At 47.8% G+C, this 26,423-nt stretch overlaps 1 protein-coding gene and 1 non-coding gene across 9 annotated transcripts in view; both read left to right on the top strand.

Annotated features, from left to right (window-relative positions):
* Window positions 1–3,447: 3,447 nt before the first annotated feature.
* Rnf144a (ring finger protein 144A) overlaps window positions 3,448–26,423 on the top strand; it is a 108,526-nt gene continuing 85,550 nt past the window's right edge. For 2 of the 8 annotated variants that reach the window (XM_006514948.4, XM_017314933.2), the window contains exons 1-3: window positions 3,596–3,666; window positions 4,936–5,003; window positions 13,375–13,448. Coding sequence is in view for 2 of the 8 variants with exons in the window: in XM_017314933.2 (XP_017170422.1) it covers window positions 13,436–13,448 (13 nt within the window). In the remaining 6 variants the exon portion in view is untranslated. Of the gene's footprint in view, window positions 3,667–3,819; window positions 3,903–4,935; window positions 5,004–13,374; window positions 13,449–26,423 lie in introns of those variants that run through there. The other 6 variants (XM_017314932.2, NM_001081977.2, XM_011243807.3 and 3 more) reach the window with 6 other exon arrangements.
* On the top strand, window positions 3,757–3,866 carry Mir6538 (microRNA 6538). The gene has a single exon (NR_105856.1). It is a non-coding gene; the product is annotated as a microRNA 6538 (primary transcript).

The following is a 26,423-nucleotide window of genomic DNA, read 5'->3' as shown; positions in this document are numbered from 1 at the left end:
CACACTTTGAGCTACTCATAGTTGGATTTTACACAAACTTCTTCAGGCTCGGGGAAGACACAGATCAGTACACCTACCTGAGTGTGGCTAAACAGCTGCAGTGGAGAAACTGACAATTTACTTGTACCACATTGAATGTCCTCCATTTTGACATTTGGACATTGGTAGACTTTCTTGAGATCTCAAAACAGAAAAAGAGGAAGTCTCTGGTGTAGAAGATGTGGGTGTGGGCAGGAACCCCACCCAGATGGATGGCCTGAGAGTTTTGGTAACCTTCTTCCTTCCTGAGGTTGTGCCCTGGTAGGCTGCTTGTCTCACCTGAGACAGTGCACACTGCAGAAAGTGCCCTTGTTTTCGAGTGACTTCCAGAATGAGATTAATAGGCAGAGACGGGCCACGTGTGGAAGGTTATATCCCATGTCTCCAGAAACACTAAGTCCCTCAGGATCCTGGGTTTCCCTAAAGAGAAGCTTAAAGAGGAAAGACACTCGACTTTGCACTCTTCTCTAGAAACAGAGAATTGGATTTAAATAAAAATTACAACATTACGCTGAGGCAGGAGACTCATGAATTTGAGAGAAGCCTGGGCTAGATTTTGAGTTCCAGTGCATCCTGGCTACAGAGTTAGACTGTCCCTAATGGGGCAGGGGGAACAAAACCAACCAACCAACCAAAAAAACAAAAAAACCCGAAAGGATGTGCATCCTAGACTTAGAGTGTGCAAGTGGGAGTTTAAACAAGTTGCACTATTTTTCTTCTTCTTTTCTTTAACTGTAAGTCACAATTTTAAGTTTCCTTTAATTTTATCAGGGAGAAAATTTCCCAGTGGCTTTGCCTCGTTTCAGTGTCTAGAGCATTTACATGGGTACCAGGACTCGGGCCCACTTTCCCTGGGCCCGCACTTCCCACTGTGGCTGATCATAAGATACATGCCCAGTGAGACAGTGAACCGTACATCCTCAGCACAATAAGGTCCTTCCTAACAGTAAGGTCTTTCAAACAGGCTTGAAGTGACCACCTTGCAGGGGGATAGTCAGTCTTCTTCAGGCAAGAGCTGGACTGAGGAGCCCGGTCAGGGTGGAATGGCTTTGAGAGCCAGGCAGCTTTCTGGAGAGAATGGCATTAGCTGTTGAGAGGCTCAGAGGAGTCAGCTTCATTCATTATTGAGCACTTATTACTCTCCGGCTCTGTGTGGGATCTCACAGAAAGACATCCTGAAGAGCGGTGATCTAAGCTCCAGAGTAAATACCCAACACCGGGAGCATGGTAAGTACCATAATCCACATAAAAACAAGGTAAATAGATCCTGGGTACGGGTGGAGGGTGGAAAGCAACGGCAGATTCGACAGGCTTCATAGATAAACCTGGAAGTGCGCTCGCTGTGTGGTCTGCTGCAAATCTGGATTTCAGTGCCTGTGTAGTGGACTCAGACCATCTCCCCAGGAATAGTTACATAGCATTAGCCAGCCCGTCAGGTCACTGGTGTGACGATGCACAGGTTAGCACGTAAGGTCTGGGAGGTGTCATCTATGCATTTTGATGGGGGTGGATTTTTCACCTACCCACAGAGATTCATAGGCAGTGTGTTACCAGTCCTTTGTGTCATGGACAACACGGGAAGCCTCAGTCAAGCTGCAAGTCTTCCACTTGCTGTGAGCTTCCAGCCCCCCTCCCCCAGCAGACTCTCAATCCTTCATTCATAACTTTGCTCCCCAACCAGGCCTGGGGAGGTGTGAAAACATTTCTCTCAGAGCTCAGGCCTTCAGGCAAAACTATTTCTATCTTTCAGTGAGAGGCCGAAGCAACAAAGTGCTGTTGTTAGGATTCTTCACACTGTGTGCTTTCTTGAACAAAGGCATTTATACAGAGTCTGATGCAAGCCAAAGCTCTAGGAGGCCACGTGTGTCCTTGTTTTGTTTTGGCTTTTGCCTATTGGACATAGGCTCTCACTTATCTAGTCCAGGCTGGCCTTGACTTTGCAATCCTCCTAGCTCAGCCCTCAGAATGCTAGGCTTATTTGTGTGAGGCACGGTATCTATCAAGTGTGTGTCTTTGAAGATTTGAAACATTCAGCCCAGTAACTGGTGATGGTATCGGATGAGGGGCTGGGGAGACAGCTTGGTCACTACAGTGCTTGCCATGCAGGCCTGAGGACCTGAGTTTAATAACCAGCATCCATGTAAGAATACAGATGTGGTGCATGCTCAGCATCCTAGCACTGGATAATGGGGGTTGGGGTAGAGGCAGAAGGTCTCCTGGAACTTGCTGGCCAACAGGTCTGCATGAATTAAAGGGGTTTAGGTTCAGAATATACAGTAGAGAAAAAGAGGTGAACACCCCAGCATTGACTTTTGGCTTGCACTCACATACACATGTATAAACACAAATATGCACCTGGGAATGTAGCAGCAGACGGTAGATGGTACAGAGCTTTTAATCCTGTTTTAATTCTCTAGGGGAAAACTAGAGAAGTTGAGTTAGCAAATGGAGGCTCTCCAGTCCCCCAGCCAAAGAACGCAGTCCACAGCTGTTTGGACCCAAAGTGCTTGAGCAGAACATCTTAGGAGAGAGAGAGAGAGAGAGAGAGAGAGAGAGAGAGAGAGAGAGAGAGAGAGAGAGAGAGAGAGAGAGAGAGAACGCACACAAGTGTGGTGTGTGTGTGTATGTGTGTGTGTGTGTGTGTCTTGGATCCCCCCAAGGGCCTTCCCTAGTTAACTCCCACCTCCTGACATTCCCAGAGCCTCTCAGAAATATCTTTACCAGATGCAGACCAAGCGTTCAGAACACATGCCTGTGGGAACATTTCATTCTAGCCTTAATACATACTCAAAAGGTTCACCCATTTTTGCACGTTTGACATGAACTTCCAGGACCTACCAGAGGGATTGCAAGATAATAACTTATGGGAATTCCCATCCACTGGTGGATCTTAGGCTCTAAGGGAAAGAAACGAAATGCTTTGGCTTGTGCTTCATATATATGCACAGAGCCTCAGCCTCAGGTCCAAGCAGGTTGAGGACTCTTCTCATTCATTTGCATTATCAGAAGTTAGGGTGAAAAGATGATTCTTTCATAGTATTCATGGTAAACTACTCACAGGCAGGATAGCTGTCGGGCAGGTTCTGGCAAGTCCAGAGACTTGCTGTAATTTGCATAGACAGACTACTCTAGAGGGTCCCAGATACTTCACTGAGTGAGATTTCCAGCTTCTGACTGGTAGGGTCGGGATTTTTCACTCGTTTCTTTCTAGCTGTTGGCACTCGTTCTTCTAGTATTGAAAACAGGGGTCCAACTTCAGGAGGACTCATTGCCCCCTTGTCCCGCCACCCCCACCCCCCAACTGATCTGGGCCCTCCCTTTGGCATTGCTGGGGGCTGCTCGCCTGGTCCTGGTGCATGGACATTAAGGCACCTCTGAACGGCAGGGGGCGCTGGCGTGCAAACTGGCTCTGCCTCCCGCGCCCGCGCTTAGTGCGCGCTCGCGCCCCGTCGACCCCGCGCGCAGTTCTCAGGGCGCAGGGCGGGGAGGCATAAAGGGCGCTGCGCTGCGGGGCGGGCTGCACGCGGGAGGCTGACGGGGCAGCGGCACCCGCGAGCCGGCACCGGGCGGGGCCATCACAGCCACGCGCAAAGAGGCCGAGCGGGAGCCCGGACCGCGCGGGACCAGGTGGGTGACGCGCGCGTCCCCTTTGTGTCGGCATCGCCCGAGCGGGCCGCGCGGGATAAGGCTGTGCGGGGCTGGTTTCGGCCCCCTAACCCGTGCTGCCGGGCGGGGACCCCGCGGGCTCCGGGGCGGCGATGGGGACTATGCTCCGGGATTCCGCTGGGTGACGGCCGCGTCCTCCTGGCCGCTTGCACTTGGGGATCGCGCGCCACGGAGAAGTCTCCAGCCGCAGGCGCGGGGTGTGCTTTGCTGGAGTGGCCCGGGTGGGCGGCCGTCTGCAGGCCTTGGGTGGACTCCCGCCGTGACCTGGACATGGGCAGAGCGAGGGCGTGGGGAAGGTCGGGTCCGTTCTGGCCAGTGGCAGTCGCGAGTACCCCGCAGTGCTTAGCCGCGCCTGGCCGTGGGCATGGTCCTCTGCTAGCCTCTGGCCCAGGAGTCTCCGTGTCCCTTGTACCCCTCTTGCCCAAGGAAGTCCCCTCAGGACTCTCGTATCCCGTGCTCCGCATTGCTCCCGGTTTTCTACACCATCCGTGGAGCTCAGAGATTGTATCGCTCCTCCTGCTAAAACTGAAGGCTTCCTGGCCGCCGCCGTTGCGCGGGAAGAGGCGACTTCTTCACCCTAGGCGGGTCTCTGGTGGTCGCACTTAAAGTTTGCTCTAGTTCTTGTTTTGGTCTCTTTTTTTCAGAGAATACTTTAAAGTATACTTATTTTGAACAGTCCTACAGCCTGCTTGGTACAGGGTCAAAGGCCAAGTAACAAGGAGAGCTAGACAAGGCTCTGGGAAACCTTCCCAGGGTTCCTGTGTCCTAGGATTAGAAGGACAGTCCAATCTTGCTTAGGACAGTTCTAGGAAGGAAGGGCCTTCCAGGCGTGGTGTCTGGGAGACAGGTCCTTCTCAATGACCCCGGCCAGGGTAGTAGTTTAGACGGCTAAGAGACGCACATAAACACAGTAGCAGACAGAAGGAAAGGTGGTCAGTGTGCCCTCCGATGAGAGAGCAGAGACAGGGGCCTTTCTAAAGGAGGGATGTGGAATCAGATGACCAGTGGGGCGTAGCCAGGGTGGGGGAAAAAGCACCAGCAAAGGAATGCAGAGTGTGAAGAACCGTTCCCACGGGGTTGCCTCCTTGGCTCCCAAAGAGCCAAAGTTTCGCTCCTCTTCAGCCATACCATTGGTCTGGACTACTTTTTCCAGTGTCTTCCACAGTTTTGCTCTTATTACATTTTAAAGACTGCTAGGGAAGTATATCTGGAGGGGGTTTTGAATTGCAGGTGGAGACTCTGGACTTGGCCTCTGTTGAGTGGGACTCATGGGTGGTCTTGCAGGAGGACTACAAACAGTAAGTACTTCATGCTTCAGGGTGGCTATAGCAGTGTTAAAGGGCCAGGTGCCCCCGGTCGGGTTTTAAGTCAGACACCACCCTTTGCCATACACACCCATTTTACTTTCCAGGGGTCCAACTGACCCTTCTGGGAAAATGGGTGCATCTAATTCAGCATTTTCTGGACCCAGCACAATTTGAATTCTGGAGTTAACATTTTGATATATACACTCCTCTTTAGTTTTTTTCCAAGTGAGTTTTTGTAGGCTCCCTAGCCCAGGCTGGCCTGGAACTAACTCCCTAGGGAGCTGAACATGACCTTAAATTTCTGCAGTTTGCGCCAATGGAGTATTGGAGTGAATGGGACGGACCGCTATAATCAGTTTATGTATAATTGAGGTTTGAACACAGGGCTTTGTGTATATGAATGCTAGGCGAATACTCTCCTGTGCTTCATCTCCAGCCCCTGGACTTCATTTTTCTAAAGATGTTCTAAGTTCTCACGTCAATGCCTCTCACCCCCGTCAAGGGGGAATTACTGAAAGATAAATTCCTGAAAGAAAACACGGGTGAAAAGGAGAGTCCACAGGCCACCAGCCAGCGGAAGCTCTGGACAGTTGCATGTTAGTACTTTACAAGTGTCTTTTAAAACTCCGCTTGCAAGCTTACAGTGCCTGTTTCCAAACTGTTCCTAGACTACGTGGCTTCTCCTGGGGCCTTATTGTGGCTTGAGACTTGGAAAAGATACCACACACTGTTTTCCCAGTGCTGCCCATGTTCAGAGCTAATGCGCTGTCCTGCTTGCAGCCGTAGGGCCCCAAGCCAGGAGCCACGTTGCCTGACTGAGAATGCTGTTTTTTCCACTGTGGTTCCTAACTTGGCCTTGCTGCCTCCTTTTGTTCAAACATCTCCTAGAGGCCTCTTTCTATAGTGGCAAAGAGGGAGAGAGAGAGAGAGAGAGCTGCTGGAGCCTGTCCTGAGCCACCGAGAGGCATGGCTATAGGTGGGTCCTCAGCCCTCCTGTATGACCATGAGGACACTGTAGCTGAAGAGAAGCAATCAGGTGCCCAGACCACATGGTGGATCTGTCCTGAGTATCAGTGACCCTTTCCCTTTTTGCTTCTTGGAATAAGTCAGGGGTGTGAATGCTCTCCTGAGAGCCCATGATCTTTAGCTGACTGGGAGAATGTCTATTTGACTTAGCAGTAGCCCTACCCACGTGGGATGTTCCCATATTGAGACTGTGTGGAGTGGACTCGTCTTTGGAAGGTGGATTGCTGTACTTCTCCTGGGTCTTTGTGGAAGGTGCCTTTCATTCTTTCTAGCCTGGATAAGTTATTTGAGACTAGCCTTCTTTTCTTGGGAGGGTTTCCCAATCGCCGATACACATGGATACTTCTTCTTAATTAGCTGGAGAAATTAATTGAAGCCCTGTTCACACGTCTGCGGGGCATTTGTTCCCAGCCGGGATCCCACCCAGCTGTCTGACCTTGGCAAGCATCTGCTTGCCTGGATGCCTGCAGTTCCCCGGGGATGGCTGTAAAGCATTGGCCCAGATGTTCTCCTAGGTCCAGGAGCACTTCTAGAAGATTTCTAGAAGAATCAATAGTACAGAATGACCTACGGATACGGCCATTTGTGTGAACTTTCCCGAGGAAAAGGTGTGCTTTCACTCTGAAGGGTGGCTGTTCTCCAAGGCTGCATGGGGAGAAGTGAGCTTTGGGGAGGCCGCTGCAGCTTCACAGCTAACACTTGACATACTTGTGAAAGCTCAAAGGACCTCTTATCAATTGAGCAGAACTGTGGAAGGCTTGCTCTAGAGCAGTGGCTCTCAACCTGCATGACCCCTTTAGGGGGTAGAATGACTGTTTCATATCAGACCTCCTGTATACCAGATATTTACATTGTAACTCATAACAGCAAAATTACAGTTACAAAGTAGCAACAAAAAACGACTTTGTAGTTGGAGGGTTTCAGCATAAGGGAGGTTGAGAGCCACCACTCTCAGATTATAAGCTAGATTCAGTGTTACAGGGAAGAGTGAGTTTCCTGCCAGGCTGAAGTCATGTGTCAGTTCGTGTTTGATTGTGTACGAGACTCCTGATGCGGGTAGTAGAGCAGACAGGAGTATATCCATTAAACTTTGCTCATAGGTAGGTATTGAGTATCATATGGATTATAAATGCAGTTCTCATAGCCAGCGGAAAGGTGTATGGTCTACTTCCACCTGATGTGGGCAAGCATAATCCACAGTCTCACAGGGTACATGTGGAAGCTGAACTTTGACCTTAGAAGTCTGCAGAAAATTAAGAGTGTGTGACCTTGATCTCCAGTGGAAAGAACTAGGATCAAAGACAAGAGCAGGTTGATTTTTGAGGTGGGGTCTACTGTGTTGGAAATGTACAGTGTAGTGGGCCCTGTGCTTGCAGAAGCCAGCGGGTTGTTAATCTGGGAGATTAGAAGGCCAGTGTCCAATCAGGACTTGAAATGGCATGAGACACCTTGGGCTGTATAGAAACGTAGAACAAACTCAGGCTCTGAGCTCACCTGGTTGACATCCGCACGCTGGAGAGCTGTCCAAAGCAAGCTTCTTGCTTGTCACACAGTGTTTTCACTTCTGGTACCTTCTGGAAGGTTCCCCAGGGTATTTTCATTGCCATTCACTCTTGCCCAGTTTCACCTATGGTGGAGGTCAGAGTTCAGCACAGGTTTATGAGAGCAATGAAGTGGTGTGGTTGTCACAGGCAAGAGGTGTTATTCCTGAGTGGCCTGAGAAGGCTTCCGTGACTGCAGCAGCTCCTGTGGGTGTTGAGAACTTCCCAGCAAGCTTGTGTGGAAGGGTGTGGTAACGTGGGCTTTGGGGGGGGGTCTTATTCTTGGGCCCACCCAGCTTGCCAACTGAGGTGGGTGTATTACTTATTTTCTGTTCCTGTGTTAAAACATCATGGCGGAGGCAACTTAAAGAAGAGAGTTAATTTTAGTTTATGGTTCCAGAGGGATACGAGTCCGTGATGCACAGCAGCAAGTGGCAGACTTGATGGTCAGGGCAGGGCAGGAAGCTCCCATCCTCAGCAGCAAGCAGGAAACAGAGAAAGTGAAATGAAGAAGTTATGAAGCTTTAAATAACCAAAGCCATGTCTAGTGACATATTTCCTCCAGCAGGGCCACCCCAAACAGCTCCACCAACTGGGGACCAATTGTTCAACTTCCTGGGCCTATGAAGGGCATTCTTATTCAAACCTCCAACATGGGGCAACTGGGAAAGCTCTCAGAGTCTGGCATGGATGGAGCTGGCTAGTCAGCTGGGCTGTTGATATCTAACCAAAGACTGTAAGCATTTCATGCACTGCTATACTTCTGGGAGATTGTGTTAAGCTATCAAAGAACCAGTTTACATGTAATCTGTGGGTCAAGGCGTGCTTGGTTTTGGATGGTAGCACAACGGGAGGTGTTTTGGAGGAAGGAGCTGTGTGATACATCAAACTAGGATGTCCCCTGACCTCCTGGACAGATGGCTCATCTCATAATGTGACTCTGTTACTTGGCCAGTTTCCTGAGTAGCTCAGAAATTCTGTTCTTACATGTATGTACGTATGTATTCATGCATGCATTGTCACATGTGCATGGGCGAGTGCACACACACACACACACACACACACACACACACACACACACACACACATCCATCATGGGCTCCCTGCACTTCATGTAAAGGTGACTTCCTTTCTAGCATCAACCATTGAATTTCTGTATCATTTCCCTGAGCCCCATCACACCCTCCTCAGTGAATCTGCCCTCATTCCCTGAAGGAAGAAGCCAGCCTGCTGTCGGGGTCAGCCACTATATGAGAGTACTCACATGACCGTGGGTAGAGGAGGGGTTTCCTGTCACAGAAATAAATGTTCAGAGCTTGGGATCTCTAGCCCCCCTTCATACATTTCCACTCTTTTGGGGGGGTTGAGACAGGGTTTCTCTGTTTAGTGTGGCTGTCCTGGAATTCATTCTGTAGACCTCTTAACAGGAACACAGGAAGCCAGCACCCACACTGAATTTTCATGTGATACTTTGTATCTGCCTCTGCTGTCCCTCAACATTCTGTCTACTCACTCCTGCTCAGACAGCACCAGCAACTCCATGGCCTGATGGGGGGCCTCTGGGAGGCTTGGTTGAGCAGCCTGTCCTCCAAGGAGATCTCTCAGTAGCTGCCGACTGGGACCCTTCTGCTGCCATCTTTTGTCAAGACCAGACTCAGATGATCTGCCCACAGATAACTTCTGGAGCACCACTAATGTGTCTTTACTTCTCCCGACATAGGCATTTTGCAGAGAAAAAAAAAAAAAAAAACGGAGGTGCACAGAGAAGAACGAGGCAAGACTACAGAGTCAAGGCTCAGGCCTAGGGCCTGGCTCTCTAGGCCCAGGCTTCCCTGGGCTTAGGTCTCCCTAGCCTTACATTGCCTTAGGCCCAGCCCCTACCTTCCCTTCTCCTCTGAGGTAGATTTTTTCCCATTAGGCACTTCTGTAGCAACTTTCCCTCAGAACCCACAGTTGCATTTATCTAATCTATTTTACTGATCTGTGTATCTTGTTTTCTCTGCTAAGCATCAGCTCTACAAAGGCAGGAACTTACTCATTTGGGAACTCTGCCCCACCCACCCCACAGGTGCCTTGCACTCTTCCCGTTCTTCCTGAATGAACTGCCATGAACGGATTGACAGCATTCGGAGTGTCTAGCCCTACAGGGTCTCCATGGACATATTGTGTCAGTGAAGGAGAGCTTTACTGTCACTCTTTCATGTGACCTCAGCACACCCCACGCTGCTGGCCCTTTGTTTGAAAGGTTGGGCTGAAGCCAAATTCACCTCCGAGCAGGAACAGTCGGGTGTGGGCACTGGCTCTGCAGTGAGGGGTAGAATCCTGCCGGAATGCACAGTGGAAGCCCTGGGGTACTACATTTGGTATAGCGAGTGTGTAGGCAACTCCATGCTGACAAGGGCAAGGGTCTGGTGGACTAATGACCGAGCTGCAGCCTGAGGCTTCATGTGGTGCAGATGAGGTAAGAGGCATGGTACACTTGCTGGGACATCCATCCACACTGAACTAGAAGGAGCCGTAAAATGAGATAGATGCATTAGATTAGGACCAAGAACTAGGCTGTGCTCAGCAGGCTTACCTGAGGGGAGACTCTGAGGAAAGGCTCAGTGAACCTGTATTGGGTGTGGTGCTCTGGTGCAGAGACTGACTTAGTGGCTGCAGGTTTGAGGGTGCTGAGGAGATGCCCTGGCTGGGGAACCCTAGGAATAGCAGGGCAGGGAAGTTCCTCACCCTTACATAAGGAAGTCCTTCTGATAAAAGACTGGAGTAATCTCCCCAAAGCAGGGGGCAGAACTGTTCCCTGGTGTGCTTGCCAGCCAAGACGGGAAGAAAGCCTGTGCTCTTCCCTCTGAGGGGAGAGAAGCAACCACTGCAGGCAGATATGATTCTGCCTTAGGGAAAGAACAGTGTGACCTTTGAAGAGTCCGTCCGTGCACTTGAACACTCACAAGCATGGGGGCAGGTGCGTCCCAGACCTGTGCATTGGAAATGTACATGTATGATCAGAAATACAGATTCATTTTTCCTGACCACCCCCCCATGGCTCTGCCATACCTCTTGGTAGCCTGAACCACAGAGCAAATCAAGAGCTTCCAGAAGCCTGTTAGATTTGGTAATCCAGGTTGGGGAATTTGTTGGCTCAAAAGCGTTTACTTCTTTGTGGCTACACGGCCAGGGGTAGACACTCGAAGTCCGTGGGTAGGTGGGTCAGAGATGACGTGGTGTGCCTAGAGACCCTGATTCTGTCTTTGCTGCCTAGAAAGGCAACTACAATAGGCAGTCTGGTCGGTGAAGGGACCAGATGTGATGGGAAAAAAAATCCATCTGTTTGAGGCCCAAGAACCTACCTTTTCAACATATCTCCCCAGTTTCTGCCCTTGCCTCTGGGCTCTCCCCAGTCTCTGTCCTCAGGCCCAGTACTTTAGTGCTGAGAGAGGAGAGAGAAATTTCCTGCGTTCCTAGCATGAGAGCAGGCAGGAGCCAGCCAGAGGTGATAAGCTGGAATCCAGGCCTAGGTGTCACTCTGGGCCTGGTGATCATCATCTTCTCTACCTCTGTGCCATCTCTCTGTCGTCATAAGGACCGCACGTGCGCGTGCTGGCTTGTTTTCACTGTCATCTCCGTACAATCCAAAAGAAATCCCTTGGGAAGAGAGTCTCAGTTCAGGAATTACCTAGGTCAAGATGGCCTTTGGGCATGTCTGGGGGGGGGTTGTCTTAATTGTTAATTGAGGCAGGAAGACCCACCCTGGATGTATGTGGGCAGTTCTATTTCATGAGCTGCATTCTGAACTGAATAGGAAGTAAGCCGAGGAGGTAGTGGCAGGCAGCATGGGTGACTCTGTGGTGCGACCAACTGCAGTGTGACCAGCAGTCTCAAGCTCCTGCCTGTGTCTTCTCTGCTGTAATGGACTGTAACCTGGAATTATAAGCTGAAATAAACCCTTTCCTCCCCTATGCTGCTCTATAGGTCATGGTGTTTTATCACTGCAACGGAATTGAAACTAGTAACACACACATACACACATACACACACACACTCTCTCTCTCTCTCACACACACACTCTCTCTCTCACTCTCTCTCTCTCTCACACACACACACACACTCACTCTCTCTCTCTCTCTCTCTCTCTCTCTCTCTCACACACACACACACACACACACACACACACATGAGCAACTGTTAGTGCTTGTATGCATTCATATGCATCACCATGTGCTTTGGTAGCAGCAGAGTACCTGTTAACAAGGACTTGCACCCACAGGCATATTTACTCATGATAAGGGGTAGATGCTTGGAGGCTAATGCAGTTACTCTCATGTCCCTGAGAACCAAGCTCTCCTCTTTGCTTCTCTATCCTTAGTCCTCTATCCTTAGCCTTTGCTTGTATACAGGTCTTAGATGTCTGGCCTTAGCTGTGGGCTTGTGTTTTCATTTCTAGTAGGGGTGTGTGTATGTGTGTGTGTTTGTGTGTGTGTGTGTGTTTGTATGTGTATATGTCTGGGTTGAGGGATATTAGTGTGTATGTGTGTGTATTTGCATATGTATATGTGTGTGTGTTTATATGTGTATATGTCTGTTGAGGGATATTTGTGTGTATCTGCATATGTATATGTGTGTGTATATGCGTGTATGTGTATATGTATGTGTTGATGGATATTTGTGTGTATGTGTGTATCTGTATATGAGTATGTGTGTATGTGTCTCTCTGTGTTGAAGTAGATGTGTGTGTTTGCCTGTGTGTATGTGTTGATGGCTATGTATGTCCATGACATCTTCTCCCTTTCATTAGGAAGAGAAAGTTTTCTGAAACCACTACAGTTGATTCTGGTGTGCTGTTGGGCAGGAGCAGGACTGTGTAAACACATGGGAGAGACAGAGAAGTGGGAAGCATGCAGGAACTCCAGAAGCTAGGGTGAGACAGAGTTCCTGGTCACAACCAAGGGCAGTGTTTGGCTGTTCTGAGTGTCAGTAAACAGCTGTCCCTCCCTTCCCTGTTATTTCTAGAAGAGCAGGAATCCATATGGAGCAAGGTCCAGGTGGATGTTCGCACAGCTTTGATACTCTTGATGTGGTAGGGGCTCCTGTGCCTTTGTCTGAAGCCCTGTGTGGGTGGCAGAGACTGTATAATAGCTGCACGAGGCTTCCTGCAGTAGGCACTCACTTGGTACTAAGAGCTGCATCTTTTCCCACCCAAGCCCTGAAAGTCCAAATGCACTCTCGGCTATTCACTGCACTCGTTTATGTTGTTAGTATGTACTTATTTGATGTTATTCACTTGTCAGAGAGTACTTGGTTCTGGGGATTTGGAGCCTTACCCACTATAGGGAGGGTAAGGAACGGAGAAGTGGGGCTGAAGGTCTGGTGAGGTCTTTCTATAACAGGTAGGGCATTATATTCTGCAGTCTGCAGAGCATGAATTCCTAAATGATTGGAATTTCCTGCATTCCACTTTCCCTCTAGAAATCTGTTCAGCTGAAACCCACAGAATCCCTTCTCTCCAGCTCCACAGCCTGTCCCTTGATGCTAGCTGCGGGGTGAGCCTGCAGGTGCATGGATTTCACAGGCTGAGCAAAGACTGAGCCCCACCCTCCATCCAGCACTGTAGTATCCTGTGTCTGATGGGAATGTATCCTGAAAGACCTGGCTTCTCTTGCTTCTGAGGCAGTTGTGCGAGCCAGTTGGCTGCAGAGAGGGACTCTTATCTCTTAATGCTTTAATACTCTCTGGCCTTGTTCCTCATTGGCTCCCAGCTCTGCTTCTTTGACAGTGCCCGTGTTTCCTCTCTGTCCTAGATGCCGGCAACAGATCAGCTCCAGCCAGGAGCAGCAGTTCCACTGAACCCGTTGATGACACATGCTGGCCATGAGTGAGTCCTGTCTCTCTGACAGATAAGGGCTGTGTTTCTAGGTGGCAGGACCTCCCTTGTGTGGCCGTAAGCCACAAACACAGGCAGATGGAGGAGATGGGACAGCCCTGGAGCCTGTGTGCTGTGGAGCTTGGCAGCTGACTGCTCCGGCTCATTCTATTTGAGCTGTTTGGATGTGGGTGAACAGTGTAAAAACACAATGTGGAGCACAAGTAGGAATTTGTCTATGAATCACATGTTGAGATAACTATATTTTGGCTGTACTGGATTAAGTAAAACACATTACGAATAGGACTGGGGAGATGGTTCCGTGGTTAAAGTGCTTGCCACATAGGCACGAGGGCCAGAGTTGGACTCCAGGTGGGTGTGGCAGTCTGCCTATAATTTCCATGTTGGAGGGCAAAGCCAGGGTCCCTAGAGCTGGCCAGCTAGACTGAGTGTGGTTGAGAGATCCTGCCTCAAAGAGTGGAGTGGATGAGTGACTAAGGAAAACTCCTGACTTCAAACTTCCCATGTTCATGTGACAGGCCTTCGTATATACATCCACCCTCATGCACCTATACACATGTGCTCACACATATGCAAAGTCACATACACATATGAGCACATCACACAAATACACACACACAAAGAAAAAAAATCCATCGTTTAAAATCAGGATAGTATCCACTCTCCCTACACTTGCTTCTTTTCCTCATTCCACTTCCTCTTCTTCCTCCTCTTCCTCCTCTTCCTTCTCCTCTCTGTCTCCTCTCCCTCCTCCTCCTCCTCCTATCAGAGAATACAAAGTCACACGTGCATTTGGCGTTCTGTTTTCTTGGACTGTGCAGCTGCTGTGAAAGAGCAACAGGAGCAAGCCCCAAAGCTCTGTCCCTCTGACCAGGCCTGTCCCTCTGGAGAAGTCACTTCCCAGGGATCGTCTGACCATGGGTTGGCTCCTGGTCCTATGTTATCACTGAGGTTATGAGTCCACTTGACACTGTGAATTCCCACCCACATTGTTCCATTTGGGCACTCCTGAGTCCTGCAACCTATATTATTGTAATTAAGCCACTAAATGGACTCAATTCAGCATAAAATTGGATTCTAGAGTGTTAAAAAATATTTATTTATTATTTTAATGTGGAGAATGTAGCCTTTTCCTTAACAAAGCTTCCCAACCTATGAAATATATCTGACCACCTTTCACCTTTGCCTGAGGTTGTTGCCAGGTGTCCCAGTTTTTCCTCCTGCTGGGAACTTATTTTCCCGGCCTTCTAGGTCTAAATCAAATGGTAGCCATGGAGGATTCAGAGTAGCTGATGGGAGGAGCCCCTCTTCCCTGTGCTTCACTCCTGCATCTGTTCCTGACTACATAGCCATGTCCTGATGCTAAGCCGTTATCCCAGCCAGCTGCTCTATCGCCCTGATTCCACTCTCCTCCCGTGACCTCTGTGCCGCTGACCTCCTTCCTAAGAAGATTCTTCTCCCCGGCATCTGTGTGTGTGCTTTCATAGCTGCCCCATAGTTTTTCTGCTTCTCTGCAGCTTGTGGCTTTGCCTGGCCTGTGCACTGAGCAGTGTGCCTCCTGGCAGACTCCTCCCCATCGCTGGTCTTTCCACCGTATTCACTCTGCCCCTGGCTCTGATGTACGAATCCTGGCTCCCTGTCTTCCTGTCCTAGGTAGTGGCTGTGCGTATTTCCATCAAGAGTCAGGCCTCCTGGCTTCCCCAGGTGGCTCTGGCACGGTAGGGACAAACGGGAAGGAAGTCACCATCCCTCTGTTCCCTAGGCCGGCAGAGAGCCAAGGTGGCTGAGCTTTGCCAAATGGGATATTTGTCAGAGCCTGGAAATAAAACTATTAGTTCTGAAGTATGAAGAGACAGAGCTGGGACTCTTGTCAACACATATGTTTTATTGCATCAACAAAATTGAGCCCTCGTGGGGCCTACTGAAGCCCGTGTGCCGTGAGATAGATCGAATGACCTCTGAAATGAGGCACTGCCTAGTGGTCCAGCCAGAGCTAGGGAGGCCCCAGGAGTCTGGCACATCCTGGCTCTGGATACTGTTTTGTTCTGGGTCTCTCAGGCAGTTGGGGGTAGCTGAGGTTCCTTGGGTGACAGAGTGGCCGGTGGGCTCTCGGGGCAGAAGTATGTGTCAGGCACATTTAAAATTTTCTTTCAGAGGACCTTGCAAACCAAACTTCCATGTGCCGACCTTTTCCCGGAACCCTTGGCTGGGCCGAGTGCATGACTGCCATCCCAGTACTTGGGAGGCTGAGACAGGAAGAGAGAAGCAAGTTCACACCAGCCCCAGTGTTGAGTTTTAGGCCAGCTTGAGCTTAGAACTTGGACCTGTCTCAGGAACTAAAAGGAAGGATGGCTTGGAGGGAAAGGAAGGGAACCCACTGTCCCTGACCTCATCCACGAGGGGCTGACAGTGTCCCTCAGATCATACAGTGCTCCCTACGCAATGAACCCCTGACTCCACCCCTAGCTATGCACACAACTGTAATCTCAGCACTCAGAAGGTAGAGGCAGGAGGCTGAGGTGTTCAGGGTCAGCTTCTTAGTGGGTTCTAGGAATCCTGAGCTACGCAAGACACTGTATACAATTTTTACGAAGGGTATTGCTCGAAGGTATATGTTGGTAATTTTCAAAGCCGTGCGCCAGGTCTAAACCAATAGCTAATGGGCTAATAAGAACAATCGCTTAAAGTTCACACAATCCTAGGGTGTCTGGGTTTAATTATATTTGGATCTTTCCTTTGTCTGTCCAGATCCCAGTCTGCTTCGCACAGCTCTGCTGATGTAGGAACAAGGAATAGTTACAGTGTAACTGTGGGCAGTGGGCAGCCAGAATAAAGACCTTGAGAGATAAGATAAAGGTTTCTTTGTAAACATGAATCCATTAGTTCTTAGATTTTTTTTTTAAGAAATTAGCTGAAAGGAACTTCTTATTTTTTTAAAGATGAACTAGCTGTGGGAAGGAGGGGAATGTATCTTGTTGGCTTAGGCAGAGTGATACGTCTCTTGGCTCAAGCTCCGGAAGGGGCTAGATTAAGGATGCATGTATTATTTCTCTTTGCCACGCAGCCAGCCCCAGAAAACAATGCTAACTGTGGAGAAGAATAAATGATTTGCGCACAAATGTTTAATGTTTTCATTTCTTTTTAAAATGTAGTAGCTCCAAGTGGAAAATATTTAAATGCGGTTAAATAAACATCATTCACTAATTAGATAAGATTTTCAGAGATTGTGGCCCTGGGAAAATGTTTAGATTATTAAGAGAAAATAATTGTGAGACAGGCTTGTATGTAAAACACGGTTTATCAACATGGAAACTATGCCAAGGGAAAGACTCATAACTCACAGAGAACGTGACTTTGGTTTTGGTTTTGGTCCTTGACCTTTTTTTTTTTTCTAATTGTGGTTTTGTAGTTGGCTTCCTGTGTCGTTGCTTGGGTTCAGCAAACTGTTGATTGGAAACACTCAGGGGAGGACCTTTTCCTGTCTTGATTTTGCTCTTGATATTGTTAAAGAGATGCACATTGTGTAGGACGGCCTGTGTAAAGCAGAGAGGATGTACAATATTATGGGGTCTTGGGTGTGAGTCCTGTCATCCGTGACAGGGACAGAGACCCAGCCCTTATTCTGTCTCTGTGCAGGGACCTAGAAAGTTTCTATCCCCTTAGGGATTCCCATTTAGGCAAAACCAGGATTCCTGGCTTCATAGATCAAGGAAAAGGATACCACGGTATCTTAGTGTTTTATTGCTATTAGAGACACCATGGCCAAGCCAACTCTTATAAAGGACAACATTTAATTGGGGCTGGCTCACAGTTTCACAGTTTCAGCCCATTATCATCATGACAGGAAGCATGGCTGCATGCAGGCAGACAGTGCTGGAGGAGCCAAGAGTTTTACATTTTGATCCAAAGGCAGCCAGGAGAAGAGGGGTTTTAAGGCCCTGGGTAGAGCTTTAAGTGCAGGACCTCAAAGCCCATCCCCACAGTGACTCACTGACTCAGACAAGACCCACCTCTGCATAGTGTCACTTTCTATGGGTCAAGCATATTTAATCCAGCACACATGATGAACCCTGATGAAGCAAGGCTGGGGATTTACCAACAGACAGTTTACGCGTATATCTCATGCTCGGGGTGTTTAGACAGATGACTGACTGATGAGCAAAAGCACACCAGGAGGATGAAGGGGAGCCTCCCTAGGGCAAGTTGGAAGCAGCTTTCTCTATGATGGGGGTGTACAGGGTTTTGTTGGCTTTGGCACTGGCTGGTATTTTTTGTGAGCTTGACACAAGTTAGCATCACCTGGGAAGAGGGAACATGGAGTGATGTAATTGCCTCCATTAGGTTGGCCTGTTGGCAAGTCTGAGGCATTTTCTTGATTAATGATTAATGTGGGAGGGTGCATCTTCCCCTGGGCAGGTGATCTGGGCTTGTATGAGAAAGTAGGCCAATCCCAGCAACTGACCCACCAACCAAAGAGCAAGTATAGGCTGGACCTAGACCCTCTGCATATATGTAGCAGATGTGCAGCTTGGTCTTCTTGCGGATCCCCCAACAACTGGAACAGGGCTGTCCCTAACTCTGTTGCCTGCCTCTGGATCCCATTCACCTCACTGGTGTATCTCTCTGTGTGTGTGTGTGTGTGTGTGTGTGTGTGTGTGTGTGTGTGTGTGTGTGTATCTCTGTGTCCATGTGTTTGTAGGTCAGAGGACAACTTGCACTAGTCAGTCCTTTTGCCATGTGATTTCAAGGGATTGAGCCTAGGTCTTCAGGCTTGGTGCAGTTGACTTTACCCACTGATCCACCCTGCCAGCTCCCCACCAAAAAACTTTTAAATGTAAATTAAGGTTCATCCCAACACATATAATGCATTATTTCAGACATGACAAGCATTTCAGCGGATGAGCCAGAGGTGAGCCAGAGGTCTAAGATAGGCATTTTGCAGTGGTGGTTTAGAGAGAAATGAGTTATCACCTTGTCCTGCCTCAATGGGAGAGGATGCACCTAGTCCTGCGGTGATTTGATGTTTCAGAAAGGGTTGATACCCAGGAGGGCCTCCCCCTTCACAGAGAAGGGGAGGACGGTTGGAGGGAGGGGCTATGTGAGGGGGTTGGGAGGAGGTGATGGAGAGGAGGGGAACTGTTACTGAGATGTAAAGTGAATAAGTGACTTAATTAATAAAAAACAACAATAAACCAAACCAACCAACCAAACAAACAAACAGAAAAGAGGCTGAGCAAACCATTGGGAGCTAGTCAGTAAGTGGCGCTCCTCCATGGGCTCTGCCCTGAGTTTCTGCCGTGACTGCCCTCAGCTACAATGAACTGGAAGTATGAACCAAATAAGCCCTTTCCTCGACGAATCGATCACAGAGTCTATGACAAAACAGAAAAGCACACCAGGATCACTCTCAAGTTGCATTTCCGAAGGTTGTAAGGGCCTCCTGTTCCTCTTTGCTCCAGAGGACCACTTACAGGAGGAAGAGAAGTTCAAGGATGGACCTTTGGAAATGGAGGCGTGAGATAGATTTACAGACACTGTTTAGATTTACGACAAAGAGCAGGCACCAGAAACTCAAGGTTAATGTTGCTTGGTCCCTCAGTAAGCACACTTGGTTCACATTTGCCTCATAGGCATCCTATGGAAAGCATAAGTTGTCTCTGTGGGCAGCATGGGATTGCTGATGCTTTCTGATGCGGTCGGCAGGACCGGCCATCTGGCCAGCTGGGGGTTTTTCTCACTCTTTCCCGCATTATCCTTTCTGCCTTTCTCTCATGCCTCAGCTATGCAGAGACTGCCATTTTACATAAGGTCTGGTGCATCTGCAGATTTTGGTGTCTGTGGGAGGAGGCAGAAGCTGGGGCCATCATCACTGGCTTGATCCCAGGTGATAACTATATTCCATTCCACAGTGAAACGTATTATTGTAGTTTGAGATGTTGACCAAATTGTAAATTATACCTTATTTTGTATGCATATATGTATGCCTTTGTGTATGAAGGGATATGTGACTGTGTGTGTGTGTGTGTGTGTGTGTGTGTGTGTGTGTGTGTGTGTGTGTGTGTATCTCTGTGTCCATGTGTTTGTAGGTCAGAGGACAACTTGCAAGAGTCAGTCCTTTTGCCATGTGATTTCATGGGATTGAACCTAGGTCTTCAGGCTTGGTGCAGTTGACTTTACCCACTGATCCACCCTGCCAGCTCCCCACCAAAAAACTTTTAAATGTAAATTAAGGTTCATCCCAACACGATATAATGCATTATTTCAGACATGACAAGCATTTCAGCGGATGAGCCAGAGGTGAGCCAGAGGTCTAAGATAGGCATTTTGCAGTGGTGGTTTAGAGAGAAATGAGTAACAGACCAGGAAGGAACCCTCCTGTTATTAAACTAAACAATAGTGCAAACATCAGCACTGTTTCAGGAGGGCTGCTGGTTGGCTCCTGTGAGGTCAGGCCCCTGCAGATCTGTTTGTGATGGTGAACCTGAGAAGGGAGGCAGTGACCTGCAGAGTCAGCATGCAGGGCACCTCCCCGTGTGGCTGCTGTGGTCAGGATTGTGCAAGATGTGGCAAGATGAGGTCAGAGAAGAGGGTCTTGCCCAAGCTCTCAGCCCCAGTGGGACTTAAGTGGAGGCCTTTGGCTTCTGCAATTGTTCCCAATTTGTTCATCTATATAGGGAGAATGCTACCACCGTTATTTTAGTCATGGGGCTCCTTAGAGGACTGAAGACATCATGCCTCTAAAAATGTAAAGGCAGACGTTAAAGTGAATCCAAGAATACCTCCTGGTGGGAAAGGGTGAGACCTTATCCATAGCAATGGAGAGAGCTGGGGTCTGGAGTTGTAGCTTAGTGGTAGAGCGCTTGACAATTGTCCCTAATTCCTGGGACCCATGGCTGGCACTGCATAAAATGAGTCAACAAATAGTAGAAATTAGAAACTGCTCATTACTTTCTTTAGTTTTCAGCTAAAGGTAGAAACACATACATGAATAATACCCCATGCTCTCCTTATTTTTTAAACATATTCTTTTTGTTAAGATTGCAGTGATATCTGTAGCCCAGGAATGATGTGTGTGTGTGTGTGTGTGTGTGTGTGTGTGTGTGTGTATGTGTGCATGCACATGCATGTGCATACATGCTTATGCACATGCATTTTTGTAAGCATCCTCTCTCTCTCTCTCTCTCTCTCTCTCTCTCTCTCTCTCTCTCTCTCTCTCTCTCTCTTTTTCTTCCCCATTTTGTTCATGCACAGATTCTTTCTCACAGTGTCTAGGGTAGACTGGACATCTCCAGGGTTTCCTGGGTATCTTTGGTCACTGGTCTGGGTTGTGAAGAAGGAGCACGCTTGGGATGGTCTCTTGGTTCTTTTATTTGTTTGCTTGTACATTCACGTGTAGCTCTAGGCTTAGGATGTCACATGGGAGCCAGAGTTCAGATGGGAGGCTGTGGATCAAAACGATCAAGGTGATTGTTAGTGGTCTTCAGATCATCTTGGCCTGCTCTATTTTTCTGCCTGCTGGATTTGTCCATTTAACACCCATAGGTGGTGTTAAATCGACTTAATGGCTGCTTCTCCTCTGTACTGGTATCAACTTTGCCGTATGAGTTTTGGCACACCGTTGTTGAGTATGTACATGTTTTTATGTTGTGTGGTGGAATTTGCCCTTTTATAGTTTGCATCACAACAGTTCCCCTTTGCATTGAACTCTTGCCGTTCAGTTTTCTTTGGATTAGCTTTGGCATGGAGCACGTGTCTCCATCCCTTAACTTTTAATCTGCTTCCGAAGCTTTTCAGCGAGTTTCTCATAAACAACGCAATGGGCAGCTGTAGTTTGCTCTTGAGCTCATTCTTGTACCCATTCAATAGAATACTTTTAATTTGAAGATTTCATAAATATATACAATGTATTTTGAATATATTCATTCCCTACATCTCTTCTTAATTTCTCCTGAGTTCACCCACACCTTCCATCCCCTCCTAACTTTGTGCCCTCTTTTTTTTAAAATTTAATTTAATAATGCACAGAATAATTTTTGCTGCTCATATACTCCTGTGTGCAGAGTCATCTGCAGGGGCATGATGGACCTATTAGAGGTCACACCCTTAAAGAAGATGAACTCCCATCCCTTGGAAGCCATCGTTGTCATTTTCTCAGCTAGGTGTAGGGGCTCACAGTCCCCTCTATCCTCCCTACTGGAATGTCACCTGGCTTGATCTTCTGTTGGAGCCACCACTGCCCTGCTGTGAGTTTCTGAGTGCAGTGGTCCTATGATGTCCAGAAGACTCTGTTCCGCTCCCAGCTGCAGTCTCACAGACTTTTAAATCTCTGTTCATTGCTCTGAGCCTGTGAGTTGGGATAAAGATCTGTGACCAAGAACCACACAGACACTTGCTCACTTTGAGAAGTTGTGATTTCTGATTAACCGCCACTCGCTGCACAACCGCTCTTGGATGAGGTCTTTTAACTGATCTTTTTAGGCAAATCATGTTTAACATGATTTTTTGATATGATTGCCTAGGAGCTCTAATACCAATGGATAGCTATTTTCAATTCATTGATTTCTTTTCCTTTTTGATTTTCCTGTTTGTATATTTATGGTATTAGCAGGTTTTGATTAGCCAATTGATCATACCTTATCAAACTAAATGAAGCTGGCATCTTAGGTCTCTACCCTAATGTGCCATTCCTGTCCCCAGCAGTGCCGAGTCACAGTGTCCTGCAGTCCCTGTCTGTGAAGGTGGCAAGAACTTAAGTCACACAAGGCTCAGAGAGATACCTTGTGAGGTTGGGCTATTTTAAAGACAGGGTTTTGAGAATTGACCTTTTAGACTGTAAGAGACCCTAGAGATGCCCCCGTTCTTCTGGTTTTGAGCCTAACATTGTTGCATCAGAATAGCTCTTGCACCTTTACATCGGTGAGATGTTTAAAAGGTTTTATTCACTCATTACTCTTTGCTCTGTTAAGTGGGCAGTAATTATCTCTGTACTCGTTATGTGGATAGTTTCATCTTCGGTCATCTGTGGGATTGGCTATATAACTGATTTAGAGCCATTAGACAAGCAGAGAGCCTGGGAGAAATGTGATTCATGGCCTTTATGGGACTGGCCCACCAACTCTATCAGTTCAATTGTAGTTTTTAAACAAGAACTTAAAAGGTCAGATTATGATCGTAGGAACGTTCCAAAGATGCAAGACCATTGGTGCATGCCAGAAACGACTGATGGCCTATGTGAGAGATCTGAGGGAGTATATTTTAAACTAAAGGACATTTATTTATGTATCCATTTATCGGATGTGCGTGTATGTGTGTGAGATTGGAATCAAACCCAGTTCATCAGGCTTCTGGGCAGATAGCTTTTACCAGCTGTGCCCTCTCACTGGCCCTGAGATCTGGTTTTGATGGTGGCATAATGATATGGTCCTGTGAAATAACTTGCCACATTAACGCGAAAACTTTAAAACACCCAGTCTTACATTATGTGTGTACCACGAATAGAATACATTATAAATGCACAAGCCAGACAGTACAGGATCTCGCGGTATCGGGTGCTTCTCCTTCCTGCCCAGGCCTTCAGTCTTTGGATACAGAACCATCAACTCCTTCATTGGAATCTTCTCCTTGTTAGAGTCCCCATCTCTCCCAGCACACATATGTTTTGAATAAAATCATAATACATCTTGCTCTTTGGAGAAATTTTTCCTTGCTCAGCACATACAAACCCACCTCATTCCCTTTTAAGATGTGTCGCCAAGGGAACTGTTCTCTGTGTTTTTTAAAGTCACAATGTGTTTTATTGTCGTACGACTCTAAGTAAATTAGTTTTTCTAATGTAACGTCCCGACAGCAACAAGATTCTTATTTTGGGCCTGCGTCTGCATCCAGTTGGGTAAATCAATTGGTTCTTTGTAAGCGGCTTGAAGCTTGAGACTCAGTTTCGTTTTTATGAGTGATTTCTTTCAATTGGCAAGGATGGCAGGCTAACCAGAGAGAGGCCTTTCATCTCAGCAAGAGAATTAAAAAAAAATTAATTGATATCCAATGAGCCAATGCGTGTGCTTCGTGCCTGCCTTGAGAAATGCTTCAGTTGCCTAATTTACCGCAGAGAAGGAAAATGTTAAATAGGTCCCTTCAAGACAACAGGAAAGGGATTGCTGAGGAGCGCTGGGTGGCTTCTCCATGGACAAGACTCTCAGTATAGCATGCATACAAACAGAGAGGTGCTTTATTGAAGCCAGACAAGACCCCCATTCATACTCAACTCCAGCAGCTCACACGTGTGGAAACCTCTGCTCTCAGCCACTGTGAGAACCTCCCTGCCTGCCACTGCTCTGGGCTTTGGAATCCAGACTTTCAGGACCAATGGCACGGAGGAGAAGACAGTCCTGGGACTGTTTGGGGAATGGGAAGATCTGGGGAGAAGCAGCCAGGTCCCTTTGGGTCCCTTTTGTTGTGTGCCTGTGCAACGAGACATGGGTCTTTCTTCTTACACTTGCTTTGTAGTGATAGCCAGAAACAGGTGAGCAGAGGCTTAATGTCAATATACCATGTGTGTGTGTGGGGGGGGGGCAGTAAAAAGGAGAGAAAGAAAGCCCTGTTTGTGGAGCCAAGAGTACAGGGAATTAGGCCCTTCCTGTGGGGTTTTAAATCATAGTTTGTGGTATGTTATACATGGCGTATGTGACCCTTTTCAGAGAAAAAAAGTAAGTAGTGGCTGAAGTTTACCGTGCCAGGGATTGTTAACCTCTGAAAATCTAAGGCTGTACAGAATTCTCAAGAGGAGCAAAGGGAAAATGTCTTCATTTTTCTCTGGTGTCCTCTAGAAGAACTGTGTCTTCAGTCCTGCTCACGAGTGGAATGCTATTATACAAATGTTTGGCACGTTGTCTTTATTCCCAGGTGTGTCTTAGACAGCGTTCCATCCCAGCAGATGAAGGGCCATCGCTTTGTCTCTCATGAGGATGGCGTCATGTTATTGATTCAGCTTGCTATCCTCAGTTCTATCTTCTAGTGTTTATTCCTGCAATGGCTCCCAAAGCTGATATATCGCCGGTCAGTGTTGATCCTCCTGTGTGAGGGCTCCCCGGTGTTGCCCCATCCCCTGACTTCCTAAAGGACACTGGGCATAGCTTTAGCCTCACTGATTGCTATTGGTACCCTGTGCTTTGTGTCTCTGTGAGTTGGCATTAGATAGTGAGGCATCCCTGCAGACTTCTGTTGTCCTTTCCTCTGATTAGTTCTTGTCTGTCTCCCGATGATATCACAGACACATAGAGTTGTTCTGTCTGCCCCAGAGCAGCTTAGGGACCTCAGGCTTGCCACCTGCCTTCATCCTCTCAGGTGCTTTGCCACTCACAGTCCAGGTGCTCCACTGATCAAAATGAAAACCTGAAAGCATCTTTGGCCTTTTCTCCTCTCTTTCCTTTCCCTCCTCCTCCTTTCTCCTTCTCCTCCCCTCTTCTTTCTGACTCTCTTTTCAAAGATACAAGGTCCTTCTTCGTTTCCTTCCCTCCCCTCTCCTCTCCCTTCGATTCCCCTCCTTTATCCTTTAACTTCCCCCTTCTCTCCCTCCTCTCTCCTCTTTCCTTTCTCCCCTTCTCTCCCCTACTCAAGATCCTTTCTCTTCCCTTCTCTTCCTTCCCTACCGCATCTCCCCCGATCTCCTCTCCCCCTTTTCCTCTGCAGTCTGTTGCTCCTGAAACTCACTTCACAACACATCAGTCTCCTCTCACCACAGCTGCTAGGACTCCCCTGAGTCTCCCACACCCACCTTGCTGAGCTGGTTCCTTCTCAGCCTTCTCTACGCCCTGCTTCCATTTCAGTCAGTCTGCTACCATCCCTCAGAGATCATGAGAGACCTCTCTAAGTAACAGCACCTCCCCCACAATTCGAGGCTTTACTTTAGTGTATCACTTGTGACTCACAAGTGTGCATACGCATGGGTGTGCATGTATATGTGGGCAGATAGGTATACACAGACACTGAGACTGCAAAGGTCTAGCAGGTCTGTTTTATAGTCACACAGGGCAGCAGATTGTCATCTACAAAGTTTATACTTGTGCAATTTAAATGGGAAAAATTAATAAAATCTAGAAAGAAAAATCTCATAGTACTTGTAGTAAGTGTGGTTTTGTGTTGCGCAGCTATGGCTGTCCTGTGGCACACACAGCTTTGGAGCTCTGAGTTGGATATGCTGGGAAGGAGGCCAAGTGATGCTCCCACTTTGCATTCTCTTCACAAACCCGGTTATTTTAGTGGTTCCCATTATTTAATAAGCCATGATCACATATGTCCCCCTTTAGATAGAGATGTGCGTACACTGATGATAGGGGTCAGTGAGATCATTCCTTTATATTTTCTGCATAAGCTTGGCTTTTGGGGTTGATTTATCTTTTGTGGCGGTATCCGTGTTCATATGAAGGAGTGAATTAGATAATATTGGGATTGCCTGATAGGAAATGAGACATCTTACCTAATTCTTCATTATATTTGCTTCTTGGGACACACAAATGAATTTTGTTACTTATTAGAAGAGTCATGGGTCAACATGGGGTTCCATTTTGTGCAGGATTCTTAAGAGCAAGGACTTCTTGCCCATCTCTGCTCCAGGCACACCTACCTGTATCAGCAGAAGTCCAAGTGTAGGTGGGGAATGGAAGATGAAGTTAACAAATGCATTGTTGGTATCTGCAGAAGAGACATGGAAACATGGCAGGGCTCACTGGGACACAGACGGAGAGGGCTGAGCAGCCACAGGCTGTGCTGTCTTATCTCAGGCTCATACTGAGACGAGTGGTGCTGTTCACCCTGGAGTCACAGTCCTTGCCTGGGGACTATCTGGGAGAATATGCAAGACAGATAGCCAAGTACCTACACTTAAAAGTATCAAAATTTATCATTCTTCATGCATGCTAAATCAGTAAGCAAATGAGAAATAAAACACTTTTACCACCATTAATAGCATCT

Source organism: Mus musculus, chromosome 12, assembly GCF_000001635.26.
Source record: "Mus musculus strain C57BL/6J chromosome 12, GRCm38.p6 C57BL/6J".
In the NCBI taxonomy this organism is placed as follows: Eukaryota; Metazoa; Chordata; class Mammalia; order Rodentia; family Muridae; genus Mus; species Mus musculus.
The sequence above is the reverse complement of the archived record's forward strand: the minus strand, read 5'-3'. Positions and strand labels throughout refer to the sequence as shown.